Source organism: Hyla sarda, chromosome 9 (assembly GCF_029499605.1).
Source record: "Hyla sarda isolate aHylSar1 chromosome 9, aHylSar1.hap1, whole genome shotgun sequence".
NCBI lineage: Eukaryota > Metazoa > Chordata > Amphibia > Anura > Hylidae > Hyla > Hyla sarda.
Window position 1 is genome coordinate 86,356,950 of NC_079197.1, and position 27,783 is coordinate 86,384,732.

General features: G+C 42.7%; 1 protein-coding gene across 3 annotated transcripts; it reads right to left on the reverse strand.

Moving 5' to 3' along the window:
• Positions 1-42: 42 nt before the first annotated feature.
• On the reverse strand, positions 43-27,783 carry LOC130292063 (ankyrin repeat and SOCS box protein 12-like). Of its 3 annotated transcripts, XM_056541524.1 has the most exons (5): positions 27,593-27,671; positions 18,383-18,524; positions 17,977-18,265; positions 15,334-16,178; positions 43-916 (listed from the first exon to the last, which is right to left on the reverse strand). In XM_056541524.1, the coding sequence occupies exons 4-5, from the start codon at positions 16,145-16,147 to the stop codon at positions 783-785; spliced, it is 948 nt and encodes a 315-aa protein (XP_056397499.1). In that variant the 5' UTR covers positions 16,148-16,178; positions 17,977-18,265; positions 18,383-18,524; positions 27,593-27,671; the 3' UTR covers positions 43-782. The 3 variants fall into 3 exon arrangements, with proteins under 3 accessions (XP_056397499.1, XP_056397498.1, XP_056397497.1); XM_056541523.1 differs by lacking the exon at positions 18,383-18,524 and having other exon boundaries at positions 27,639-27,783; XM_056541522.1 differs by lacking the exons at positions 17,977-18,265; positions 18,383-18,524; positions 27,593-27,671 and adding an exon at positions 16,735-16,875 and having other exon boundaries at positions 45-916.

Here is a 27,783-nt window from a genome sequence, read left to right on the forward strand (position 1 = left end):
TTCGTTTATTGAAATTTATTAGGACAATCAATGCTTTAGGGTTGGCAGAGGCCACTAGGTTCCGATTTATAAATAGCTTTACAATTCAGAAATGAGCCAGTCTATTAGATCCCAACACTCCTCTACAAAGGTTACTGGATACAGAGCACTGTTTCTTCCTTGATTTTTTGGTCTGAGACCAGGGGCGTACATAAAAATGTGTAAGTCCCACTCACTGCTGAGAGTTCTGCCAAATCTCCAAATGTACCATGTCTTTATTTGATTAAAAAAACCTCAAAAATATTGTATAATATATTTGTGCTGAAGAGTCTGTTTTCTAACATGATAAATATAACAATTCTTTCTGTAAGAAGACTCCACTGGGTAAAACTGTACATTATATATTTTTTCAGTTATGTCAGTAGGAGCTGGATAAATCTGTGTGCCAATAATTCCCTGTAGTGGTCAGCTTCAGGTCATGGCAAGCAGGGGCAGCGGTTCAGTGCCATGTTTCCTCCCCCCCAAAATCCTCATAGCCGTCAGGTGCCTGTCCTCTTAGTAGTACACCACTGTAGACTACATTAATGATACATTAAAACACAATCACTCTGATCTCTGCATGTCCTTCACTCTTTGGTGGGTCAAACCTCCCCTCTACGCATATAACTGAATGAGACACATGACCAGTTATGTGATGCCCAATTTCATGTTTAGACTTAATAACTGCTGCTGTGCGGTCTTCAGGGTGCGCTCTTCAGAAGTCCAGCTTATCTTCTTGCAGTCTTGATGATTTCTTGCTGTGATTATGTCTTATGCAGGAGATATTTGATCATTGTGTGCGGGATCTCTAACTGGTGGAGATGTTGCATCTTTCCCCCTTGTCTTACCAAGTTCAGGATAGTCAGACGGCACTGGGACATCAGAGACTTTGGATGTACTATATAGTGGAAACAGAAATAAATATATGTTAGATAATTGTAAATCTCTTACTTAACCCCTTGGAGACGTAGCCCATTATGACCCTAAGGACGGGAGCATTTTTTTCAAATCTGACCTAATAACTCTGGGATGGTTTTACTTATAAACTGGATTCCGAGACTGTTTTTTCGTGACATATTCTATTTTATGTAAGTGGTACGTTTTCGTTGATACTTGCATCATTTCTTGGTGAAAAATTCCCAAATTTGATGAAAAAATTGAAAATTTAGCATTTTCAAACTTTGAAGCTCTCTGCTTGTAAGGAAAATAGACATTCCAAATTACGTATATATTGATTCACACAAACAATATGTCTACTTTATGTTTGCATCATAAAATTTACATGTTTTAACTTTTGGAAGACATCAGAGGGCATAAAAGTTCAGCAGCAATTTTCTAATTTTTCACAAAATTTTCTAAATCTGAATTCTTCAGGGACCAGTTCAGTTTTGAAGTGGATTTGAAGGGCCTAGAAATACGCCATAAATGACCCCATTATAAAAACTACACCCCTCAAAGTATTCAAAATTACATTCAGAAAGTTTGTTAACCCTTTAGGTGTTTCACAGGAATAGCAGCAAAGTGAAGGAGAAAATTCAAAATCTTAATTTTTTACACTCGCATGTTCTTGTAAACCCAGTTTTTGAACTTTTACAAGGGGTAATAGGAGGTAAGGAAATACCTCATATGTGTATGTGAAATGCTCGGCAAGCGCAGTAGAGGGCTCAGAAGGGAAGGAGTGACAATGGAATTTTGGATAGTGAGCTTTACTGAAATGGTTGTTGAGGGGCATGTCACATTTAGGAAGCCCCTATGGTGCCAGAATAGAAAAAAAAAAAAAAAAAGGCATACTATTTTGGAAACTACACCCTCAAGGCACATAACAAGGGATACAGTGAGTCTTAAAACCCCACAGGTGTTTGACGACTTTTCGTTAAAATCTGATGTGTAAATGAAAAAAAAAATTTGCACTAAAATGCAGTTTTCCCCCCCAAATTTACAATTTTTACTAAGGGCAATGGGGGAAAATGCCCCCCCTAAATGTGTAACCCCTTATCTCTTCTGAGTATGGAAATACCCCATGTTAGGATGTAAAATGCTCTACAGGCGAACTACAATGTTCAGAAGAGAAGGAGTCACATTTGGCTTTTGGAAAGCAAATTTTGCTGAAATGTTTTTTGGGCGGCATGTTGCATGCTCCGATGGTGCCAGAACAGAAAAAAAACACATGGCATACTATTTTGGAAACTGCACCCCTCAAGGAATGTAACAAGGGGTACAGTGAGCCTTAGAGCCTTTAAACCCCACAGGTGTTTGACATCTTTTGGTTAAAGTCGGATGTGTAAATGAAAAAATACAGTTTTTTTTTATAAAATGCTGGTTTTTCCCAAAATGTAAAATTTTTACAAGGGGTAATAAGAAAAAATGCTCCCAAAATTTGTACTCCATTTCTTCTGAGCATGGAAATACCCCCTGTGTGGCCATCAAGTGCTCTGCTGGCGCACTACAATGCTCAGAAGAGAAGGAGCGCCATTGAGCTTTTACAAAGCCCCCGTGGTGCCAGAACAGTGGACCCCTCCCCCCACATGTGACCCCATTTTGGAAACTACACCCCTCACAGAATTTAATAAGTGGTGCAGTGAGCATTTACACCCCATTGGTGTTTGATAGATCTTTGGAACAGTGGGCTGTGCAAATGAAAAATTACATTTTTCATTTTCACGGACCACTGTTCCAAAAATCTGTCAGACACCTGTGGGGCGTAAATGCTCACTGTACCCCTTATTACATTACGTGAGGGGTGTACTTTCCAAAATGGGGTCACATGTGGGGGGGGGGTCCATTGTCCATAGCTATGGGGGCTTTGTAAACATACGTGGCCTTCAATTCCGGACAAATTTTCTCTTTAAAATCCCAATGGTGCTCCTTCTCTTCTGAGCATTTCTCTTCACCCGCAGAGCACTTTACCTCCACATATGGGGTATGTTCTTACTCAGAAGAAATGGGGTTACAAATTTGATTTATTTTTCCTATTTTCCCTTGTGAAAATGAAAAATTTAGGGTAACACCAACATTTTTGTGAAAAAAAAAATGTTTTCTTCATTTTCCCATCCAACTTTAACAAAAATTTGTCAAATACCTGTGGGGTGTTAAGGCTCACTATACCCTTTGTTATGTTCCCTGAGGCGTGTAGTTTCCAAAATGAGGTCACACGTGTATTTATTTTTTTGCGTTTATGTCAGAACTGCTGTAAATCAGCCACCCCTGTGCAAATCAATTTAGGCATCAACTGTACATAGTGCGCTCTCACTCCTGAGCCTTGTTGTGCGCCCGCAGAGCATTTTACACCCACATATGGTGTATTTCCATACTCAGGAGAAATTGCGTTACAAATTTTGGGGGTCTTTTTTTCCTTTTAACTCTTGTGAAAATAGAAAGTATTGGGCAACACCAGCATTTTAGTGTAAAATGTTTTTTTTTTTTTTTACACTAACAGGCTGGTATAGACCCCCAACTCTTCCTTTTCATAAGGGGTAAAAGGAGAAAAAGCCCCCCAAAATTTGTAGTGCAATTGCTCCCGAGTACGGAAATACCCCATATGTGGCCCTAAACTGTTTCCTTGAAATACGACAGGGCTCCGAAGTAAGAGCGCCATTCCCATTTTAGAACTAAATTAGGGATTGCATAGGGGTGGACATAGGGGTATCCTACGCCGGTGATTCCCAAACAGGGTGCCTCTAGATGTTGCTAAACTCCCAGCATGCCTGGACAGTCAGTGGCTGTCCTGCAATGCTGGGAGTTGTTGTTTTGCAACAGCTGGAGGCTCTGTTTTGGAAACACTGCCGCATGATACGTTTTCATTTTTATTGGGAGAGGGGACAGTGTAAGGGGGTGTATATGTAGTGTTTTACCCTTTATTTTGTGTTAGTGTAGTGTTTTTAGAATACATTTTACAGTTTATGGCGAGTTTCCCGCTAAGAGTTTGCGCTGCGGTGGAAAATTTGCTGCAGCTCAAACTTGAAGCAGGAAACTCAATGTAGTCCTCCAGCTGTTGAAAAACTACAACTCCCAGCATGCACTGACAGACTGTACATGGTGGGAGTTGTTTTCCAACAGCTGGAGGCACACTGGTTGGAAAACCTTCAGTTAGGTTCTGTTACCTAATTCAGTATTTTCCAACCAGTGTGACTCCAGCTGTTGCAAAACTACAACTCCCAGCATGTACTGATCGCTGAAAAGTATGCTGGGAGATGTAGTTATGCAACAGCTGGAGGTATGCAACTAAAACTCCCAGCATGCCGAGACAGCTGTTTGGGCAAGCTGGGAGTTATAGTTTTGCAAGATCTGAATGGTCACAGTTTAGAGACCACTGTATAGTGGTCTCAGACTGTAGCCCTCCAGATGTTGCTAGGCAACTCACCGGCTTCCGTAGGATCCAGGGAGCCGCATCGTCACCCGCTGCCCCCGCCGATTGTCGCCTTCTGCCACCGCCGATGGGTGAGTGGACCTTCAGCGCCGGTCCCTCTCGGTTTCCCCATTCTGCCCAGCCTACTGTGGGTGGGCTGAACGGGGGAACCGAACGATAACCCCCCCGACCCCGATCTGCTATTGGTTGTTGCTTCTGAACGACCAATAGAAGGGATAGGAGCGGTCGCACCCCTGCCACCTCACTCCTATCCTTTTAGGGGGATCGTGGTTGTTTGGACAACCCCGATCCCCCTTGTTTTCACTGGCGATTTGCTGCAATTGCCGATATGGGGGGGGGGGGGTCTGCTCAGTACCCCCCCCTGGGCATTGGCACAGGATGCCTGCTGAATGATCTCAGTAGGCATCCCGTTCCGATCACCGACCGGCGACGCCCTCCGTCCTTAAGTGACCATCCGTAAGTTAAAGGGGTACTCCGGTGGAAATTTTTTTTTTTTTTTTGTTTAAATCAACTGGTGCCAGAAAGTTAAACAGATTTGTAAATTCCTTCTATTAAAAATTCTTAATCCTTCCAGTTCTTATTAGCGGCTGTCACGCCCCCTCCCATAGACTTGCATTGAGGGGGCGGGGTGCTACGTCACACGGAGGCGGAGTCATGACGTCACAATCTTCCGTCCCCATGGTCAGGAGCCAGACCCTCCAGCGCTTCCGGAGCAGTAACAGGTGGGTGCTGTCCCAGTGGCGGGACCCCCGTGATCAGACATCTTATCCCCTATCCAAAGGACCCTAGGGGTTGAGTACCCCTTTAAACATAGCATAGCATATAAACATTCCATTCAGTTTACTCCTGGATGTGGCTGCTCCATCTAAATGGTACATCCTCTTCTATCAGACACTCATGGCATATCCTGTGGGCTCTTTTAAAGGGTACAGCTAATGCTTTTTAGATTGTGCACGATGGTCATTTGTCTAAATCACATGCATTTCAAATTTGGTGCCTAAATCCCTGAATGGGTGTTCTCCCTGCTGTATATTTGTATGAATTATGAGACAGAGCTTCCTGCTCCGTCTCCATGGCAGCAGTCTCCAGCGCAAAACCCAGCACCATAGAATCACATTACACTGGGTCTCGTGCTGGAAAGGGGTGCCATGGAGACAAAGCAGGAATCTTAGTCTCTGACTGCATAGTTACAGTATATGACGGACACAGGGGTGAACAGCGCCTAAATCCCTGAACAGGGTGCCTTTCTCCCCACTCCACGCTGTATATAAAATGCAGGCTGTTTTGAAAAATGACTAGGGTGCACAGTGCTGTACGATTTTCTGAAAATTGAACACATGATTGTAGGTACGCTTTAAAGCATATGTACACCTCTGACCACAGCCCTGGGCGCCCAACAATTTGGGTAACATATCCAGTGATGCTACATTGACAATTTTGCTGATTATTAAAAATAGTCTACAAGTGAGTATGTGGTAAGTAATTTATTTACCAAGATACTAGACTTTTTATTCTAATTAATTTTGTATGTTAACATATGTCACACAGATACGTCAAAAGTTTTGTTCAGTCTCAGTCTGGCTGTTCAGACCTCCATGATCAGAGCACATCTCTCCCAGATTCACTATTCTTCTCATATCACTGTAGAAGGCCGGATTAGGGATGAGCGAATCGAATCTGACAAATCCAAATTCGTTACGAATTTCAGGAAAAATTTGAATAGTAACGAATGCGAATATCGCTGCGATTCGATCGCACAAATCGCTTCATTTGACTCCATTTAGTGCGGTCCAGGCTCCAGAGCATCTAAAATGGTGGAACCATATGTGAGGACCTGGGGCAAGGAATCCTGGGAAGGCGGTAACAAGGGTCGGCTGGATGACCCTGAATCACATGCAGCATGCAGCCTAACAGCAGCCAGCCACTCCTGTGATGTCACAGCCCTATATAATCTGCAGTCATCTTGCGGCCAGTCACATCAGCATTCTATTACACAGAGAGAGACAGACAGACAGCAGTGTGTGTTGCACAGAAAAGCTTTTTTACAGCAGCGACTCACCTCCAGCCCAAATCAAGCCTAGAAGCACTGATAGGTAAGGGAGTGAGATTGAGAGAGAAAGTGCAATTTTGGGTGTAGTACACAGCGACTGTGTGCTGCAGCAATGGTGTGTACAACAACTGAAAAGCAAACAGTAGCGAGCCAGTTAGGGTGAGCAGAGCACTAAAAGTGTATTGTCCTCTTTAAAGTGTAACCTGTGCGTACATCTAAGTGGTGTACCATTTTGTTCATGTTAAAGTCTTAAGGGCCTCGATACTGTGAAAGGCCAGCCAAAAGTACACACCTTCTGGTGTTGTAGACAAATACTGTTTTAAGCGTACTGGAGCGTGTTGTCCTCCCCTCATAAGTGCATACCAGATACGTACATCTAAGTGGTGTACCATTTTGTTCCTGTTAAAGTCTTAAAGGGGTATTCCAGGAAAAAAAATATTTTTTATTTCAACTGGCTCCAGAAAGTTAAACAGATTTATAAATGACTTCTATTAAAAAATTTTAATCCTTCCAATAATTATCAGCTACTGAAGTTGAGTTGTTCTTTTCTGTCTGGCAACATTGCTCTCTGCTGACATCTCTGCTTGTCTCAGGAACTGCACAGAGTAGAAGAGGTTTGCCATGGGGATTTTCTTCTACTCTGGACAGTTCCCGAGACAGACAGTCTGACAGTGTCATAATAGAGCACTTGGACAGAAAAGAGCAACTCAACTTCAGCAGCTTATAAGTACTGAAAGGAATAAGATTTTTTAATAGAAGTAATTTAAAAATCTGTTTAACTTTCTTGAGCCAGTTGATATATTAAAAAAGTTTTTTTTTCCTGGATAAGCCCTTTAAGGGCCTAAATACTGTGAAAGGCCAGCCAAAAGTACACACCTGCTGGTGTTGTAGACAAATACTTTTTTAAGCGTACTGGAGCACATTGTCCTCCCCTCAATAAGTGCATACCACATACGTACATCTAAGTGGTGTACCATTTTGTTCCACTTAAGTCTTAATTGTAAGGGTCACGGCAGGTGGTGGATCCTCTGGGCCTGTGTGGATGATGACGTGAGCAGTGCCAGGGAGCGCAGTCTAAGGTGCCGCTGGTTTTCACCAGAGCCCGCCGCAAAGCGGGATGGTCTTGCTGTGGCAGGTGGCACCCAGGTCGCTACCCCTGGCACGACTCGTCCCCACAGGTTGTTGGGATAAAGCGTGGTAAAGAAGGATAAGGACAAGACGTGTTCAGGAAAGCTGAAGGTCAGGGCAGGCGGCACAGTAGCTGGGTCAGGTCACAGAACAAGGATCAGATAACCAGGAACACAGTAGATTTCTCTCAGGCACTAGGGCAACAAAGATTTGACCCAGGGCTGGGGGAGGTGCACACACTTGTAGGGGAAGAAGACACTAATTAGGGTGTACTGTCCCTTTAAATCACAGAGCTCCGACTGAGAACACGGAAGACCAGGAAGGTGAGTGATGTGCTGGAACTCGCATGCGGGCACGTCCCGCAATGCAAATCCCAGCCCCACCAGCAGCAGGGACATGGGAGGAGAGCGCTCATGGCCAGTGTGTCTGGCCGGAGCGCTGATGTTACAGTAAGGGCCTAGATACTGTGAAAGGCCAGTCAAAAGAACACACCTGCTGGTGTTGTAGACAAATACTGTTTTAAAGGTGTTATCCAGAAAAAAAAACTTTTTTTTTTATATATCAACTGGCTCCAGAAAGTTAAACTTGTAAATTACTTCTAGTAATAAATCTTAATCCTTTCAGTACTTATGAGCTGCTGAAGTTGAGTTGTTCTTTTCTGTCTAAGTGCTCTCTGATGACACCTGTCTCGGGAACTGTCCAGAGTAGAAGCAAATCCCCATAGCAAACCTATTCTGCTCTGTGCAGTTCCTAAGACAAGCAGAGATGTCAGCAGAAAGCACTGTTGCCAGACAGAAAACAACTCAAATTCAGCAGCTGATAATTATTGGAAGGGTTAAGATTTTTTAATAGAAGTAATTTACAAATCTGTTTAACTTTCTGGAGCCAGTTGATATATATAAAAAAGGTTTTTCCTGGAATACCCCTTTAAGAGTAGTAAAGCATATTGTACTCCACTCATATACGCACTTAATATGTCAGGCAGAGAAGTGCCAGAACATGCACAGAGGAGTGGCACAGGCCTAAATTCGTCAGGCAGAGGTTGAGTGGCAGCAGGAGTCGCAACGAGAGGCCTGAGCTCCCGGTATCAGCTAGCGGTCGTGTCTCGACCAGCAACCCATCTGCCGTCATCGATTGGTTAACACTGTCATCCACTTCACAAGTGACATCTGACATTTCCAGTCAACAGTCGGTGGATTCCTCAGACACAACCCTCAGTTGGCATGGCCCAGGAGCAGTTCCTGTCCTCCCATTGCCTCCGTCTCATGCTGTTCCCTCCCCTACAGAAATATATTATGCTGTGGGTTCAGCTCCACTATTTAGTAAGGACGATCTAATAGAGGACAGTCAGCAGCTACTGCCCAGCCAAGAAGTGGAGGACACATCTGCCGCTTCCTCCACTGGGCGGGCAAGTAGTGATGAGGAGAGTGGCGTGGGAGGTGTTGCGAGCATTCAGGCTTCTGAAGCAGACACTGTTGAGGAACCTGAGGAGGACATCAGTGACGTGCAGACACAACTCGATGATGATGAAGCCGATGTGCAGAAGGCGCTTCATAATCATCAGGAGAAGAGGGTTGCAGGTTGCCCGTGAGGCAGCAGCTGAGCCAGCAAGGTGGTAGCATGTTTGGCAGTCAGCATGGTGGCAGAAGTGGAAATTCTGGAGCCAAACAATTCAGGGTTAGACCACCTGCTTCGCGACAGCCTACCTTTCTGGGAGGTAGTGGAACAGGGGTTACTGGAGTCGGCGGCAGTAGCAGTCAATCAGTGCAGACTGTTGATGGGAAAATCAGCTACTCGGGGGTGTGGTAGTTCTTCACCAAGCATCCGGAGGATGTTAACCTGGCCATATGCAAGATGTGTCGGCAGAAAGTGAAGCGTGGCCAGGGTCCCAATGTTGGCACCACGGCCCTGCGTCAATATATGCAGCGTCACCACATAGCGGCCTGGGAGAACCATGGCTCCGATGTGGGGGTCCAGCCTGCTGCATCACCCAGTGGCACGCCGCTCCCTGTTTCAGCCAGCCAAGATTCCACCTCAGCTGAAGGGAGCTGTGTGTCATATCCATCTTTTGTTGTTCCAGATGCTCCTGCTCCTCCTACTTCAAGTCCGTCATTCCGCCAACAAGAGACAACAGTATGCGCCCACTCATCCAATGGCGCAGAAGCTGAATGTGCTCCTGTCCAAGTTGCTGGCACTGCAGTTTCTCCCTTTTCAGGTGGAGGACTCTGCACCTTTCAGAGAACTGACAGCTTGTGCCGAGCGGGGTGGAAAGTCCCAAGCCGTCATTTCTTTGTGAAGAAGGCAGTACCAGCCCTGCACACTTTTGTGGAACAGAAGGTGAGACAGTCCTTGAGCCGGTGGGTGTGTACCAAAGTGCACGGCAGCGCCGACATGTGGAGCTGTAACGACAGTCAGGGACAATGCATGTCCTTTATGGCCCACTGGGTAAATGTGGTTCCTGCATAGCTACAACAGCAACTTGGACAGGTCACGCCGCTTCCGCCTCCATGCTCTCAGACCATCGTTCCTGTGACAGTGTGCAACTCTGCCTCTTCATCCTCCACCGTGTCCTCAGCCTCCACTTCACGGACAAGTCTCAGTGCCCCTCCAGCATACCATGTGTGCAGGGCACGGCGGTGTCACGCTGTTCTTCACATGGTTTGCCTTGGAGAACGGAGTCACACAGGGGACTGCTAAAAGTCATTCTTCAAGAAATCGAATCATGGCTTACTCCACAAAAACTTGAAATGGGAACCATGGTGTCAAACAATGAGAAGAACATCTTGTCTGCACTGCGACAAGGAAGCCTGAGACATGCGCCCTGCATGGCACACATGTTCAATCTGGTTGTCAAGCAGTTCCTGAAGTGTTCTTCCCATCTGCACCCTAACAATGGGAAGAAAACTTTGCATGCACTTCAGCCACTCATATACCTCAAAGCACACCCTCCTTGATCTGCAGTGTCAGAACCGTATCCCCCAACAAAGTCAGATTTGCGACGTTTCCACACATTGGAATTCCACCCTCCATATGTTGGACCGACTATACAAACAGAGAAAAGCCGTCACCAATTTCTTGATGATCCAATCAGATAGGGGGACTCCCCTGTTTAACTTCAATGTCAACCAGTGGCAGCTCATACGTGGAAGCCACATTATTAGTCAGTTGCCAGGATTACGGGATGAGCTACGTCATTCCACTGCTTCATTTACTAAAACACGTGTTGGAAACGATGGCTGGTCAGGGCACTGGAGACGTGGCGCCTACATCTCACAGCCACATGGGCCCTGTGGGGGCTGAACTGGAGGAGGGGGAGTTGAACAATGGAGCACAGTTTAGGTTTCGCGAGATGGGTGGGTTTTTCATGTCATCTGACATGAGAGAAGGAGCAGGAGCAGCTAGGGGGTTATGGGGAAGGCGAGACAGAGGACCCAGACACACTGTAGCAGTATGCAGGGGAGATGGATGCAGGGAGTCCCTCAGAGTCACTTGCACAAATGGCACGATGCATGCTCACTTGCTTGCGTAGTGACCACCAAATTGTCACCATTCGGCAGTGGGATGACTTCTGGATCTCCACCTTATTGGACCCTCGCTACCACCACAAAATGATGGCCTTTTTTACACCCACTGAGAGGGAGGACAAAATGACCTACTACAGAGACATCCTACGTAGTCAGTTGGCCGATGCCTATCTGCGCCATCGTCCATCCTCTCGCAGGTCTGATTCGGGAGGGCCTCTGGGCCTCTGCACTCACCTTCCACTGCCATGGCTGCTGGGAAGGGGTGGGGTGGCAGGAGCAGTACCAGCTCCATCATCAGCAGCCTGAGTTTACAGTCGCTGATGAATAGCTTTCTTCACCCGCAGAGTGAAGCAACTCATCAGCAGCAGGTAGACCTGGAGCAGGACCTGAACCAGCAGCTGGTGGCATACCTTGACATGACCATGCCAACACACCTTGAAGATCCGCTGGACTTCTGGGCAGCCAAACTTGATTTGTGGCCGCCAGTAATGTGCCATCAGAGCGGGGATTTAGTGCGGCAGGAGCCATAGTAACCCCAAGGAGAACTCGTCTGTCCACGAAAAATGGAGAGACTGGCCTTTGTGAAGATGAATCAGGCATGGATCAGCCAGGATTTCCACCCACCAATGTCTGATGCATCAGAGTAGATTGACCATGGTGCCCATGGAGCCCACAGAGTACCGGTATCAGCATTGGAGCAATTGCCTTGATTTGCATTTTAGGAACGCCTTTCTTGTTTGGAGGTGGAACACAGTCCCGATATTTTATGCCCATAACATCAATATATGTTCTGTTTTTGTTTTTACAGGTTAAACATATCGCTAAAATCTTGTTCTATATGCATATGAGTGATCAGGGCTCAAGGTTACAGACATAAGTGCTATATTTTTCATTACAGGTGGCATGAGCTTATAATTGCAGAGTGTATTATTATATACATTAAGTGTGTGTTAAGCCGAAATTGTTGAAACATATGCCTATTTTTATGTAATTGCAAGGGCCCTGCAGAGGTATTTTTAACAGTGATAATTATTCAGCTTTCTCTATATCATATTTTATTAATATTGAAAAGTTTTTTATGGTTAGCTGGCTTCATCCAATCATTTAACCACATATCCGTTACACACACAGCCTTTGAATTGAGTGATATGAACACATAAGGAAAAAGCTGACAACCTAAGTGAATGCACACCAACTACCATATATATGTATAATAAAAAAAATTATCTTTATTGAAAAAACACACATAAGAAGGGGTACAGACACCATTAAAACCACTTAAAAAACATTCAACAAAATTCAGAGAGCCTAGGAATGTAATCCTATCTCTATCCCCTGACTCGTGCAAAATGAGCAGATAAGGTGACCATATTAAATTGCATATATGTAAACAGCTATATAGGCACGCCAGAGCCCCACAATGTGGCAAAAAATTAAGAAGAAAACACAATCCCCATGTGAAGTGCCTAGTGCGTAAAAACTAATCACATCATTATATACCATAAAACAAGGAAAAGTGTGTTTATCTCAAAGCATTACAAAGTGCCTATGTGAAAACCATGCACTGACTGTAAATAATATGTATGACAAAATACATAAACTAGCGGTAATAAGCCCAAATGACCCTGTGAGAAGCTAGGGCATCTGGCTGCAGAAAAAATACCAACTACTGTGATAGACAGTCAAACATAAGGACAGTGTCACCCAGAGTCAGGGGACCGGCTTGCTCGACGCGTTCCGCCACACTAAACGGTGGCTTCCTCCTGAGGAAGCCACAGTTTAGTGTGGCGGAACGCGTCGAGCAAGCCGGTCCCCTGACTCTGGGTGACACTGTCCTTATGTTTCACTGTCTATCACAGTAGTTGGTATTTTTTCTGCAGCTTCTCACAGGGTCATTGAGGCTTATTACCTCTAGTTTATGGGGGGGGGGGGCCTAGGTATTTTGTCATACATATTATTTACAGTTAGTCAGTGCATGGTTTTCACATAGGCACTTTGTAATGCTTTGAGATAAACACACTTTTACTTGTTTTATGGTATATAATGATGTGATTAGTTTTTACGCATTAGGCACTTCACATGGGGATTGTGTTTTCTTCTTAATTTTTTGCCACATTGTGGGGCTCTGGCATGCCTATATAGCTGTTTACATATATGCAATTTAATATGGTCACCTTATCTGCTCATTTTGCACGAGTCAGGGGATAGAGATAGGATTACATTCCTAGGCTCTCTGAATTTTGTTGAATGTTTTGTAAGTGGTTTTTATGGTGTCTGTACCCCTTCTTATGTGTGTTTTTTCAATAAAGATAATTTTTTTTAGTATACATATATATGGTAGTTGGTGTGCATTCACTTAGGTTGTCAGCTTTTTCCTTTTGTGTTCATATTGTCGAGTTTTGACAACTGTGTCGGCACCCACGGTTTACATATTGGCGGTGCCCATCACTTTTTGCGGTATAGTATTTGGATTGAGTGAGTCACTGAGGACTGCTTTGTTCGTATTTGTGAATGCAGCTCTGGACTACATTACAAGCAGGGACAATGGTAAAGAAAACAACTGGTCACTTGCCCAGGGACTTTTGACCACAGATCCTGAATTCATAAGTCCAATTAAAAGCTATCCTTGAGCTTTGCTATTCTCTCACTTGTCTCACATGCTGTTTTAGGCCTGCAGCCTACACAATACCAGAATCACACACAGGATGTCAGGACACTCCAGAAGAAGCATCAACTGGTCCACTTGCCATGGGATTGGGGTATGGTGAGTACAAGTTTAATTTTTTTATTAGGGCAAAAAATAGGATACAATCACATCTTGATTGTGTACAGGCACAAAGGGGTTTCTTACTACTGTTTTGGAGCAGTAGAGGAGCATTGATATTAATACCATCTGCCTCACAATAACAATGTCCACCTTTGCTATCCTCTATGGGCACAAAGGGGCATTACTACTTTCTACAGCTCAAAAAGGGAACATTACTGCTTTGTAAGGGTGACAAAGGATGGCATTTTTCCTGTGTGGTGTAAACAAACTGTGTTGAGAAAGAAAAAGGGCAATATTACTGCCAAACTTTATTATTACTGTCTACAGGGCTTTTGCACTTTTTTTTTCTTTGTAGGGAACATAAAAGAGGGCTTTATTAATGTGTGGGGCACTACTATTTTGTGGGGCAGAAAGGGGAGTACATTTACTGTATGGTATATTATTACTGTCTTGTACACTATATTAGGATTTATCTGGCATTATTGTATTTGGCATAACAGTATTTGGGGGCACTATGAAACAGTCAGTACAGCAATAGGGACAACAACAGACGCAGAATTGGGAGTAGCAACAGGGTAGGAATTTTGTGAAGATTGGTAAAAGAATGCAGAAAAAAGTGATGAGCTAACGATAGCCAGGGAAGCAAACTCTGCAGACTCATGTTGTGGCTGGAAGAAGATTTCAGGGTGGTCTGGGCCAGATCATAAAGAATGACTGCAATCAGTGAGCCTGTGAGCATTGGATTTAATTGAACTTTAGTCACCTATGCGATCTGTAAAGTGCCCGTGTAAAACTAGTATCTTCCACTACATGGTCCCTGTTTAGTGCTATTGATATTAGTATAGTGCTTTTTATTTAGTAACAGTATGATAGTATTATTGAGTCACTCAGCAGTGGTAACAGTAGTATGGTTGTATTATTGGGCTTTATAGTGGTATCATTTGTTTATTGTGTTTTCTTTAATAACAGTATGAAGTAATATGTTATCACTGTAGGATGGCAATATTTAGTCCTGGTATAGTGGTATTATTTGATAACTATACATGTATACACATCATTTTGTGGGGGTTATACTCCTGATCTGTTACCACCCTAATATTCCTGGAAGTGCTAGAGACAGCACTGTAGCAATCTGCATAATGGTATCTCAATGTTGTTGCTACAATATTTTCAGCTTTATAATTTTGGGCTATTATTTATGCTTTTGGAGAAACCTCTTTTTTCCAGTTATTCACTTTTCAGATAACACAAGTGAGTCTGGAGGGGTACAGCAAGAAACTGTTCTTGAGATCTTTTCCAAAATTAATAGTTTTTTTTCCAGACATAATCACCACTCCACCAAAGCTGCCAACACCACTAATCTAACTTTTACGACATGTATGATTGGCGAATATTTAGACAGGTGTATATCTTTACATTTAATATTGATATGGCTATGAATATGAAAAGGTAAGGTACTATTTGCCTCAACTACACTTACCTCTTTCTCTAGCCAGAAGTTCCATTGCTTCATGATTAGGGAATGACTTAGAAATGTGAATGTCAGGCAAGTAGACATTAGCTCCAAAATCGATCAGTAACTTCACAAATGGTGTCTTACATCCATGTTTCAGGCACACATCTAGTACTGTCTTAGGACTCTTTATCCGTTTAAGAAGTTTCTCATCTGTGCAGTTGTAATCTGGATCAGCCCCATAAAGAAGCAATGTCCTAAAACACTCCAGATGCCCATAGACAGCTGAGAGGTACAATGGTCCAGTAGCTGTTGCAATGTTTGTACTCCAGTCAGGCAACTTGCATTTGACATTAGGTTCTGCACCATAATCTAGTAGTTCCCTTAAGATACTGACATTGCCTTCCCTGGCAGCATTCAGTACTGGAGTGCAGTTGTTATAGATGCTTCCTGAAGGACAAGCTCCAGCTTTGAGCAATTCTCTGACGCAGTCCAAATGGCCACTACTGACTGCAGTGAATAAAGGGGTTTGAGCCTTCACATCTAAGATGTCCACTTCTGCCCCATTAGCCAGGAGTATCTTCAAACATTCTAGTGAGCCTTTGGAGGCAGCCAAGCGAAGAGGAGATACTGGGACGCCCCAACCACTTTGACTGTTGACCAATTTCTTATATTTGTCTTGTGACAATAGACATGCTAAGTTCTCGACGTTATCCATTGTCACTGCCAAATGTAATTCACGGCTCTCTTCAGCTGCCTCCTCACCTTCTTTTGGCCTTAGGATGGAAAACATCTTAGTAATATCCATAACACTCATCTTCAGACATCTGCAGGTTACCATTTTCAGCACAAAACGATATTAGATGTTAAAGCTGTAAAAAAAAAAAAGAGCAAAAACGAAATGTGAATTTTGTAGAATTACTGCATGCTAAAGTCTGTGAGATCCATTGGGTCCTATCTAGTACTACCGCAGTGCTGGGTAGTTTTACAGAATTTTTCATGACTAACATCAGAACTTAGTTTTCATCTGTACAAGCTTATGGCCTCGAGACCTTATACAAACCAAAGGGGTGTGATGCTCTGCAGAGTGTCTTGGCCCCTTGTTCTAGCTATTAGTGGAAATCTTTATAGCTGTTAGTATCCTAGGGCTTGCTATGCCTATTACCTAAATGTTGGCAGATCCTGCCAACAGAATCCACCAAAATTTGAAGTGTAGAAGGGCAGCCTGACTGAGTTCAATGGATTGGATTTTAACAAGCCAAAGCCTTTGTTTCCCCTTTCATTATTAACATATATATATATATATATATATATATATATATATATATATATATATTATATACACACACACACACACACACACACATATATATATATATATATGTAATATATATAAAATAAATATGGAAACTATACTGGCTTTTAGACCTTGAAATGAGGGCTTGAATAATCAGAGGCAGACTGGTTATTGAGGATGTGCTGTCTGACATCCCTATCTAAACACTGTAGTAGTGAAGTATTGTTTTCCTAGCAACCATTCTGTCTTCTTTGGTGCAGCAGCTGACCTCACAATTGCTTGGTAAGTGAGATAAGAAGAAAATGCTTGGCAGCAGTCACAGTATGGACCATTGATTTAAAACCACAGTTTTCTATTCTCAGTCACAGTATGGACCATTGATTTAAAGAAATATGAAGGTGAATCAACAGTTAACTCAATTGATTTCTACTATCAAACAATACACATCCTAATCTATTAAATTAAAGGTCTGTATCACCAAAACATAGCCCTAATAAGAGTTGTTCCCACAGTTCCCAGAGACAACCCCTCTAAAGCTGAGCTGTCTTTAGAACACTCATTTGACCTCTCCATAAACATGCATGCTCGGTTCAGCCAACTAAACATGCCTGTTTCAATGTAGAGAGGAATAAGCCACTGCCAGACACCTTTATCTTTATTACAACAGCTTATCTCCTGCAGGGAATAAGAAATCAGGCATGTTAACCTCCAATGCTTCTTTCCCCAACATCCGATGTTGTGAGAGGCATGACAACCCTATACACATTAGTAAGTTGGACAATTCCCTTAACTTTTTACACATACGTAAGGATAGTTTTAGAATTAATTTAACCTGCTTGTCTGCTATAAACAATTCTGTAAATAAATTAACTGTATTTAATGATGATCTCTTTTGGACAGATAGGAAGATATCAAATACAATGTTGTGGTTTACCCTAAAGGTGCGGATAACCCAATTGTATTCCTAATACCTTCTACAATTAAATATAAAAATAACAGGTAATTAAATCTAATGATCTCTACAGTGCAGATGTAAAGATGACATGGTTTGACCTGTACTAGTTACGAAAGGCTAAGAAAAGAAATGCCCACAGAAGATTTTGTGTTTAAGGTTTTGTCATTTTTAACAATCTCAGTTGTTGATAATGTTTTTGATTTCATGAATAGGTTACTAGTCTCTAATGTAATACAGGTTTTATCATTTTTATTATGTATAGATACAATTCTGAACAGCCCTTTATTATAATTATAAAAAAAAGCTAAAAGGAAAATAGGTATTTACTTTACTGGTTAGAAAAACAACTAATCACAGATCTCTCAGGCATCAATGTGATAAACCCTCAAGTTGACCATTTGGGGGTTTTGTCTCTTACCTTTATGACCCGTACGCCGAATCAACACAATTGTCCAGACTGATATACCATCCTAATGCCCTGGTGCCAGCTTTACATTTCTTCCTTCCTCTCTTGCCAAGTGGAACCCAACAATTTCCCAGGCAACTGTGGGACTGTAACTGGAAGACAAACTTTCAACAAATGGATAAGGACTGAGCTAAAAATACTACTGGAGAGGCTCTGCTTGCCATGTCCATTCTTGGATAGCTGACCTCACAGGCTGGGTAAATATAGCTTGGCAGGTGCTCATCTGTTTTAGTGCTAGGATCTGCACAGAGAGACAAGGGGCAGGGTGACAGGTATTGTTATAAACTGCGAACTATGGCAGAACAGACGATTTAACCTTAGATACAAGTATGTAGATCTCATAAGTGAATATACAAACCTAATAATATAGAAACACATTTACAATGCTGTAAGTCACTGGTAGTCAAGGAATGGCACGAGCGGCGTAGAGATTCACTATCCGAGCAGAAACAAATGGGCACAGGGATCAGCTGAGGGCTGCTGTCTGTTCATTTTAGTGACTGAGGGGATCAGAGATCAGCACCTTTAACACAGTGACATTTTTATATTACAGTTTTGGTCATTCAGAATTGAAAAAAAAATTCTTGAAAGTTCTCAAAAAACAATGTAATGGTTATTTAGCACAATGTTTCCTAACCAGGGTGTTGCAAAACTACAAATTACAGCATGCCTGAACAGCCTTTGGCTGTCCAGGCATGCTGGAAGTTGTAGTTTTGCAATACCTGGAGGCACTCTGGTTAGAAAACACTGATTTAGCATATCCATCTGGGCTTTCCATTTATTTATTAAGGTTCACATATTTACCGTATATACTCGAGTATAAGCAGAGTTTTTCAGCACGATTTTTCGTACTGAAAATGCCCCCCTCAGCTTATACTCGAGTGAACTCTCCGCCTGTCAATCCCTTCATCAGTGGTCTTCAACCTGCGGACCTCCAGATGTGCAAAACTACAACTCCCAGCAAGCCCTGACAGCCACCGGCTGTCCAGGCATGCTGGGTGTTGTAGTTCTGAAACCTCTGGAGGTCCGCAGGTTGAAGACCACTGCGGCCTTCGTCATCATTCAGCCCCCCCCCCCCTTTTGTTTTGTACTCACCCCCCCTCGGTGTAAGTTAGGGTGAGCTGGTCCGGGCCATCTATGCTGCAGGGACCATCCGGTGGGGCTGGCTAGTCGTTGCGGGCTGTCCATTTTCACCGGGGGGGGGGGGGAGGGCTCTTCTCCGCGCTTCGGGGCCCGGCCCCGGAGTAGTGACGTTGCCTTGACGACGACGCACAGGGACGTTCATGCGCAACTTCCCTGTGTGTCGTCGCCCTAAGCGAGGAGAAGAGGCCTCCCCAGTGAAAATGGATAGCCCGCAACGACTAACTATCCCCACCCAACGGTCCCTGCAGCATAGATGGCCCGGACCAACTCCCGCCGAGGGGGGGGTGAGTACAAAACAAAAGGGGGGGGGGCAGGATGATGACGAAGGCCGCAGTGGTCTTCAACCTGCGCACCTCCAGAGGTTTCCAAACTACAACTCCCAGCATGCCTGGACAGCTGATGGCTGTCCGGGCATGCTGGGAGTTGTAGTTTTGTAACATCTGGAGGTCCGCAGGTTGAAGACCACTGATGAAGGGATTGACAGGCAGTGATGATGAAGGGGGGGGGATGATGACGGGGGACTGGATGATTACATGGGGGGATAATGTATTTTCCACCCTAGGCTTATAGTCGAGTCAATAACTTTTCCTGGGTTTTTGGGGTAAAATTAGGGGCCTCGGCTTATATTCGGGTCGGCTTATACTCGAGTATATATGGCAGATTTACTCTCAATTTAGATCAGTGAATTATTGAAAAAAATGCTAAATGCTAAAAACGGTAACCTACTATCTCTGTAGGTCAGACCATGGTTTCTCTACTAAATGTAATGCTCCAGCCCTGGGTTAGGATTGTCAGGTACAGCTGATTTTGGTTGTGTGACTGCTAAATGTCACTTTGAATGGATAGCTGATAGCCAAAGAGGAGCACAGCTGTCATCTGCTTTAGCAAGCCTGGGACACTCCCAATTGTCTCTGCAACAAAACTATTTTTGTTGTACTCCGATACATAATGCAATGTTCAGCTTGTTATTAGATATCAGTGACCTCTACTTAAAGGAAACTTTTATTTCTTGACAAATGCTCAAAATAGCGCAAATAAGGCTCAGCTCACTCAATGGGGGAGATTATCAAAAACATCACAGTAAACTCTGGCGGAAACATCTCACTAAATATTCCATGGTTACTAGTGCCCAGATAAGCGATAACTGAATAAATAAAACATTTCTGAGCTTAAATGTAAGTGCAGGTGCAGTGACCAAGAAAAAAAAAAAAAGACATTTAAAAAAAAAACATTTTTTAATAATAATTATTTCTTTTTTAAATAATTACTTAACCCCTTAAGGACGCAGCCCTTTTTCGCAATTCTGACCACCATCATTAATAACTCTAAAACGCTTTTACCAAATATTCTGTATCTGAGATACATATTTTTCGTGACATATTCTACTTTATTTTGGTGGTAAATTTTCGTCGTTACTTGCATCCTTTTTTGGTGAAAAATCCCAAAATGTCATGAAAATTTAGAAAATTTGGCATTTTTCTAACTTTTAAACTCTCTGCTTGTAAGGAAAATTGATATACCAAATACATTTTATATTGATTCACAAATACAATATGTCTACTTTATGTTGGCATCATAAAATGGACTTATTTTTACTTTTTGAAAACATTAGAGGGCTTCAAAGTAGAGCAGCAATTTTCAAAAATGTCATGAAAATTGCAAAATCTGAAGGGACAGATGTTACAGAACTACAACTCCCAGCATGCCTGGGCAGTCTAGGCATGCTGAGAGCTGGAGTTTGGCAACATCTGGAGGGCAACCGTTTGCCCACCACTGTAACAGCCAAAGGCTGTCTGGGCATGCTAGGAGTTGCAGTTTGGCACCCACTAGGAAGGGCAGCAGTAAATATCGCTTACTGCCCCCTTACTTAACCGTCGCCCCCCCCACCGTCGCTTCCCTACCTGTGCCGTGATCTCCACTGTCTCCAGCGACGATCGGTGGTCCCCACTTATCTTCTCCTCCAAGTACCGGCCTCCATCTTCTCCCCCCGTTATGCCCGACATCCAGGGGAGGGCAGAAAGGGGGGTTGCCATGGCAACCCACTGTCCTACGCTGCCATTGCTCAGAGTTCAGTTCTGACCAATGGCAGGGGAAAGGAGGACATCGCAGCACTGCGACCTCGCTCCTATCCCTCAGGATGATCGGGGCTGTCACTGACAGCTCCAATCATCCATATTTTCCGGGTAATCGGGTCACCAGAGACCCGATCAGCACGGAATAGCAGAAAATCGCTGAATTGACATGCGATTTTCTGCAATCACCGACATGGGGGGGGGGGGGGGGGTCCTTACTCGGCAGGCAATATGCCGGGATGCCTGCTGACTGATTCCAGCAGGCATCCCCGTCCGGTCCCCAACCGGCTAGCGGCAGGGACCGGAATTCCCACGGGCATATGACCTACGTCCTTAAGGACTCAGGATGCAGGGCGTATGCATACGCCCCACGTCCTGAAGAGGTTAAATAAAACCTTTTCCCTTCAAAAAACTAAGAAAAACAAAAAAATAAAACTACAACCATTTCTGGGATTTTTACACTATCAAAAAGCTGGTGTTAAATTTTTTTATGTAAACCAAACTCTCAGAAGTTATTAAGCAGGGGAGCGGGCGGCATGCTCTGCTCCCCAGCGATGTACAGTGTACTTTTACTTCCATTTTTAAATTCCCCGTCGGAAGACCTGAATGGCCGGTACTGAGGAGCCATTCAGGGCTCCCGGATGAGTTTTAAAATAGAAGCGCTGCAGTTGGGGGGGTATATGTCTGACCCCCCTCCCCCCGCAGCGCTTCTATATATCTTGCCCCCTTCTGCGCTATATAAGTCTTGCTCCCCACAGCGCATTTATATAGGTATTGTCTCCCACAGCGCAATCATTAGCTCCCCCCCCCCCCGCAGCACATGTGTATATATATATTCTCTACCCGAGCACTATCAAAAGCCCCCGGCAGCGCTATGAATGAAAAGAATGCACTGCTGAGAGAATACTTTTCATTCATAGCGCTGCAGAAGCATATGATTATAGAAGCGCTGTGGGGGCCAGACATATAGCATTATCTGCCCCCCCCCCCCACAGTGCTTCTATGTACATATGCCGCCGCAGCGCTATGAATGACAAGTATTCTTTCAGCAGCGCATCGGGACGGCTTGCTTCCCAGCCAGATGCGCTGCTGTTAGAATACTTTTCATTCATAGCATTGCCGGGGGCTTATGATAGCTCTGCGGGGGCATAAGTGTGTATATATATATATATATATATATATATATATACACACACACACACACACACACACACATATACACACACATGCGCTGCAGAGGGGCATATGATTGCGCTGCGGGGGACAATACCTATATAAATGCACTGTGAGGAGCAAGACTTTTTATAGTGCAGCAGGGGTGGCAAGATATATAGAAGCGCTACGGGGGAGGGGGCAGATATATACCCCCACCCCCAGCGATTCTACACTGCTCAAAAAATAAAGGCAAGTAATCTAAAAGGTAAGCAGAAGGCGCTCCATGTGCGGGATCAGCAGGTCAGGCCTATAGGGAGGGGGAAGAGATCTATCCTACGCCGCTTACCAGAGTTGGTTGTGTGCACACACACAACAATGGGAAGCGCCTGAACATATATGTGTCCTCCTTGGGAACGATAAGTTAGCAGATAGATCGTAGGAGATGTCGGCGCTGGATGAAGGAGCCAGGAGAAGTAGTAGCATAAAATCAAGGCAGGTTTATTGGATGCAATGCGTTTTGCTGCGCATGCGCAGCGAAACGCGTTGCATCCAATAAACCTGCCTTGATTTTATGCTACTACTTCTCCTGGCTCCTTCATCCAGCGCCGACATCTCCAACTGTCTATCTGCTAACTCAAAAAATAAAGGGGACACTAAGATAACACATCCTAGATCTGAATGAATGAACTAATTGTATGAAATACTTTCGTCTTTACATAGTTGAATAGTTGAATGTGCTGACAACAAAATCACACAAAAATGATCAATGGAAATCAAATTTATCAACCCATGGAGGTCTGGATATGGAGTCACACTCAAAATCAAAGTGGAAAACCACACTACAGGTTGATCCAACTTCGATATAATGTCCTTAACGCCTTAAGGAGCGGTTTTCTGTTTTTACATTTTCATTTTTTCCTCATCACCTACTAAAAATCATAACGCTTTCAATTTTGCACATAAAATTCCATATTATGGCTTATTTTTTGCGACACCAATTCTACTTTGCAGTGACATTAGTCATTTTACCAAAAAATCCACGGCAAAATGGAAAAAAAATTCATTGTGCCACAAAATTGAAGAAAAAATGTCATTTTGTAACTTTTGGGGGCTTCCGTTTCTACACAGTGCATTTTTTGGTAAAAATGACACCTTATCTTTATTCTGTAGGTCCATACGATTAAAACCATACCCTACTTATATAGGTGACTTGATTTTGTCATACTTCTGAAAAAAATCATAACTACATGCAGGAAAATTTATACGTTGTCATCTTCTGACGCCAATAACTTTTTTATTTTTCCGTATACGGGCCGGTATGAGGGCTCATTTTTTGCGCCGTGTTCTGAAGTTTTTATCGGTACCATTTTTGCATTGATCAGACTTTTTTATCGCTTTTTATTCATTTTTTTATGATATAAAAAGTGACCAAAAATACTTTAATAATATATAATATTTTTATAGTTTGGACATTTACACACACCGCAATCCCACATATTTTTATTTACACATTTTTTTTTTTATGGTGGTGAACACAGACCACTCCTTTATTGGGGGTGTCTTGCTAATTGCCTATAATTTCCACCTGTTCCATTTGCACAATAGCATGTGAAATTGATTGTCAATCAGTGTTGCTTCCTCAGTGGACAGTGTGATTTCACAGAAGTGGGATTGACTTGGAGTTACATTGTGTTGTTTAAGTGTTCCCTTTCTGTTCTTTGAGCAGTGTGTATATATCTTTCCCCACCACTTTCTATTTGAAAACCCTGACGGGAGGCCTGAATGGCTCCTCAGTACCGGCCATTCAGGGCTCCCGGCGGGGAATTTAAAAATGAAAGTAAAAGTACCCTGTACATCGCTGGGGAGGAGCATGCCACCTGCTCCCCTGCTTAATAACTTCTGATCGGGTCGGGTCTCAGAAGTGAGACCCAGTGCGATCAATCCCTCAGCCTCTGGAATAGATCCTGTTTTATGATGGGGGTAGTAGTAGTACAAGTACTAATGTAGTCTGAAATTACAGACCCAGATGGCTGTGTGAATGCAGCCTTTCAACATGTTACATTGTACAACTTTTTAAAATTATTTTTGACCCATATATCTTAACCCCTTAATGACTTAGGACGTACCTGTACGTCCTTAGCCCGCTCCCGGTGTTAAAAACGGGGTCACGCCATGACCCCGCATCACACCGGGTCGGTCCCAGCTGCTAATCATAGCCGGGACCCTGGGCTAACAGCGTGCGGCACCGATCGTTGGTGCCTCGCGCTGTTAACCCTTCAGATGCGGCGATCAAAGCTATGGCTCTGCAGGAATCAGCATAGGAGATCAGTGTGTGCAGTGCTATGGGAGCTATAGCACTGCAAAAAAAAAAGTGAAAAAAAAAAAAAACTAACAAAAGGTTATTTAACCCCTTCCCTAATAAAAGTTCAAATCGCCCCCCTTTTCCCATGAAAAAAAAACTGTGAATAAAAATAAACATATGTGGTATCGCCGCGTGCGTAAATGTCCGAACTATAAAAATATATAATTCATTAAACCGCACGGTCAATGGTGTACGTGCAAAGAAATTCCAAAGTCCAAAATAACGTATTTTTGGTCGCTTTTTAATATCATGAAAAAATTAATAAAAAGTGATCAAAAAGTCCGATCAATACAAAAATTGTACTGCTAAAAATGTCAGATCACGGCACAAAAAATTTGCCCTCATACCGCCCCATACGCAGAAAAAAAAAATAAGTTATAGGGTTCAGAAGATGGCAATTTTAAACGTATAAATTTCCGTGCATGTAGTTACGATTTTTTCCAGAAGTACGACAAAATTAAACCGATATAAGCAGGGTATCATTTTAACCGTATGGACCTACAGAATAAAGATCAGGTGTCATTTTACTGAAATATGCACTGCATAGAAATGGAAGCCCCCAAAAGTTACAAAATGGCGTTTTCTCTTCAATTTCATCTCACAATGATTTTTTTTTCCGTTTCGCTGTAGATTTTTGGGTAAAATGACTGATGTCACTGCAAAGTAGAATTGGTGGTGCAAAAGATAAGCCATCATATGGATTTTTAGGTGCAAAATTGAAAAATGTAAAGGGTTATGATTTTTAAAAGGAGAGGAGGAAAAAAACGAAAGTGCAAAAACCGAAAACCCCTCAGTCCTTAAGAAGTTAATTTGTTCTGTGTGATTGCTTCTCACTTTCCTATCTTTAATTGGATGTAAGCATCTTGGATGTTGGATGTAAGCATCTTGGCAATACTGCCTGTCAGAGCAGGATACATTTTGTGCGACAGATTTAAACCCATGCAACAGGAAAAAAAAAAAAAGAGACAGGCGACAGATTACTAAATGGGGGGGGGGGGGGCAGTAAAAAGAAACACTCCACATTAAGCACTCCAGTTTTAGTAAATCAGGGCCAATGTGTGATCCTGCCCTTACACAGTATGTTTGTATCTATCTAAGAACAAAAGAGCTAAGAAGTGCCAACAGTCTTTTTTGACACATCTGTCCGAAAAAATATACCGTTATATCCATGTTTTAGTATATGGCTCTTATCAGTAAAAAAAATCCCCAAAAATCTAGGCCGTACATTCCCTCTAAAGTAATGCACGTTTCATATTGAGTCTAATCTCAGGAATAGAAACTGAACTGACATATTGTGGGCTCACTTATAACTGTGTATACAGATTGATGAAATAATAATAAAATGTGACTGTATGTTCCGAGAAAAAGGTAATAACTTCTCAAAATAATCCTGAAATAATGATTACATTAATAGCATAAAATGGCTATTGTACAGTACATAATACAATTACCTAATGGATTTTGAAACTACTTATGTTTAATCCCATAAAATAGCAAATACACTTTCATGCAATTATTGCATTTCATGCATGTTGCAGCGTTTATATTACCAGGCAAAATTGACTATGCTGTGAAATATAAAAGTGAGCACCTTTTTTTGTTTTTGGTTTGTAAGTCTTCAGTTTTTTTTTTTAATTAACTAGTTTTTACTTAGTGTGGTGTAGAAATCCATTTCCTGTAGGTCCCTGGAAACGGTCAATAACCTGCTGTTGATGGATCTCACATTTTTATTACTGTAAGGGTTTTACTATTTGGTTAACTATCTGCACTTTTCCCTAAGTAGTCAGAAGGGTGAAACATTATTTGAAAAAGGTGTAACCGATAAGCTCAGGGGGATGTGAATTAGCCTGCAGGGGTGTGAATTAGACTGTAGCGGGGCCCATGGGAATATGAGATTGAGGGAATGTGAATGAGATTCAGGGGGGGATAAATATGAGGCGAAGGGAATGAAAGTCAAGCTCAAGAGGGTGCGACTACGATGCTAAGGGTCATAGCTTAGAATTCACATCACTTTCTGAAATAAATTTCCTGCCCATCTGATTATTCAGGGACAGGCTAATAATATACTTAAAGGGTACCTCTCATCAAAAAAAACTTTTGATATATTATATATTAATGTATGCAGAATAACTTTACAATTGCATGTTATTAAAAAATATGCTTCTTTCTATTTAATTTTCCACTTTGAAGAAATGACCACTAGGGGTCTCCCTACCAGTCCTGGCAGCAAGCATTTCAGACTCATGCTGGAGTCCTAAACACTACGAGCTGCCAGTCTGCTTTGTTCACAAAGGAGAACACTCAGAGCTGCCAGCCTGCTTTGGTCACAGCCTGTTTGGCTGTGAACAAAGCAGGCTGGCAGCTCTGAGTGTTTAGGACTCCAGCATGAGTCAGAAATGCTTGCTGACAGGACTGATCGGGAAAAATACAATAAAAAGAGGCATATTTTTCATTAACATGCTATTGGAAAGTTATTCAACATTCATTAATCTAAAATATATCAAAAGTTTATTTGATGAGAGGTACCCTTTAAGTAAATATGAAAATTCCTACATCTGGGGACCATTGGTAGCAGATAAATATAATCACCACAGGCTCTCTTTCAGTTTCAGGTAATCCATGTGCACAAGCTTAAAAAAACTGAAAGATAATTCAATAAACAAAAAACCATGTAATGAGGATATATTACTATATATAACAAAGTTAATAAAATCTGCAGCTTTTTAACAGCTGTTATGTCTGTACATTATATAAATGCTTTGGATTTTATACAGGGTTAAATCCATTTTATAACTGGTAAAACAGGTGCAAAACACTTCTTAAATAACTGGCGTACTTGGCATAGCCGAAGAGAATTTGTATAAGTGGGACAGATCATTTACTGAGGGGGTATGCTCTACTCTTCATTCTCTATCCCCTGCTGTGTATAAAGCCAGGGCTCGGCTTCTTATAAAGAGGTCAGTCTCTTGCTTCACAGACAAGGATGCACATGGCCTAGAAGACTATGGGGGAGATTTATCAAAACCT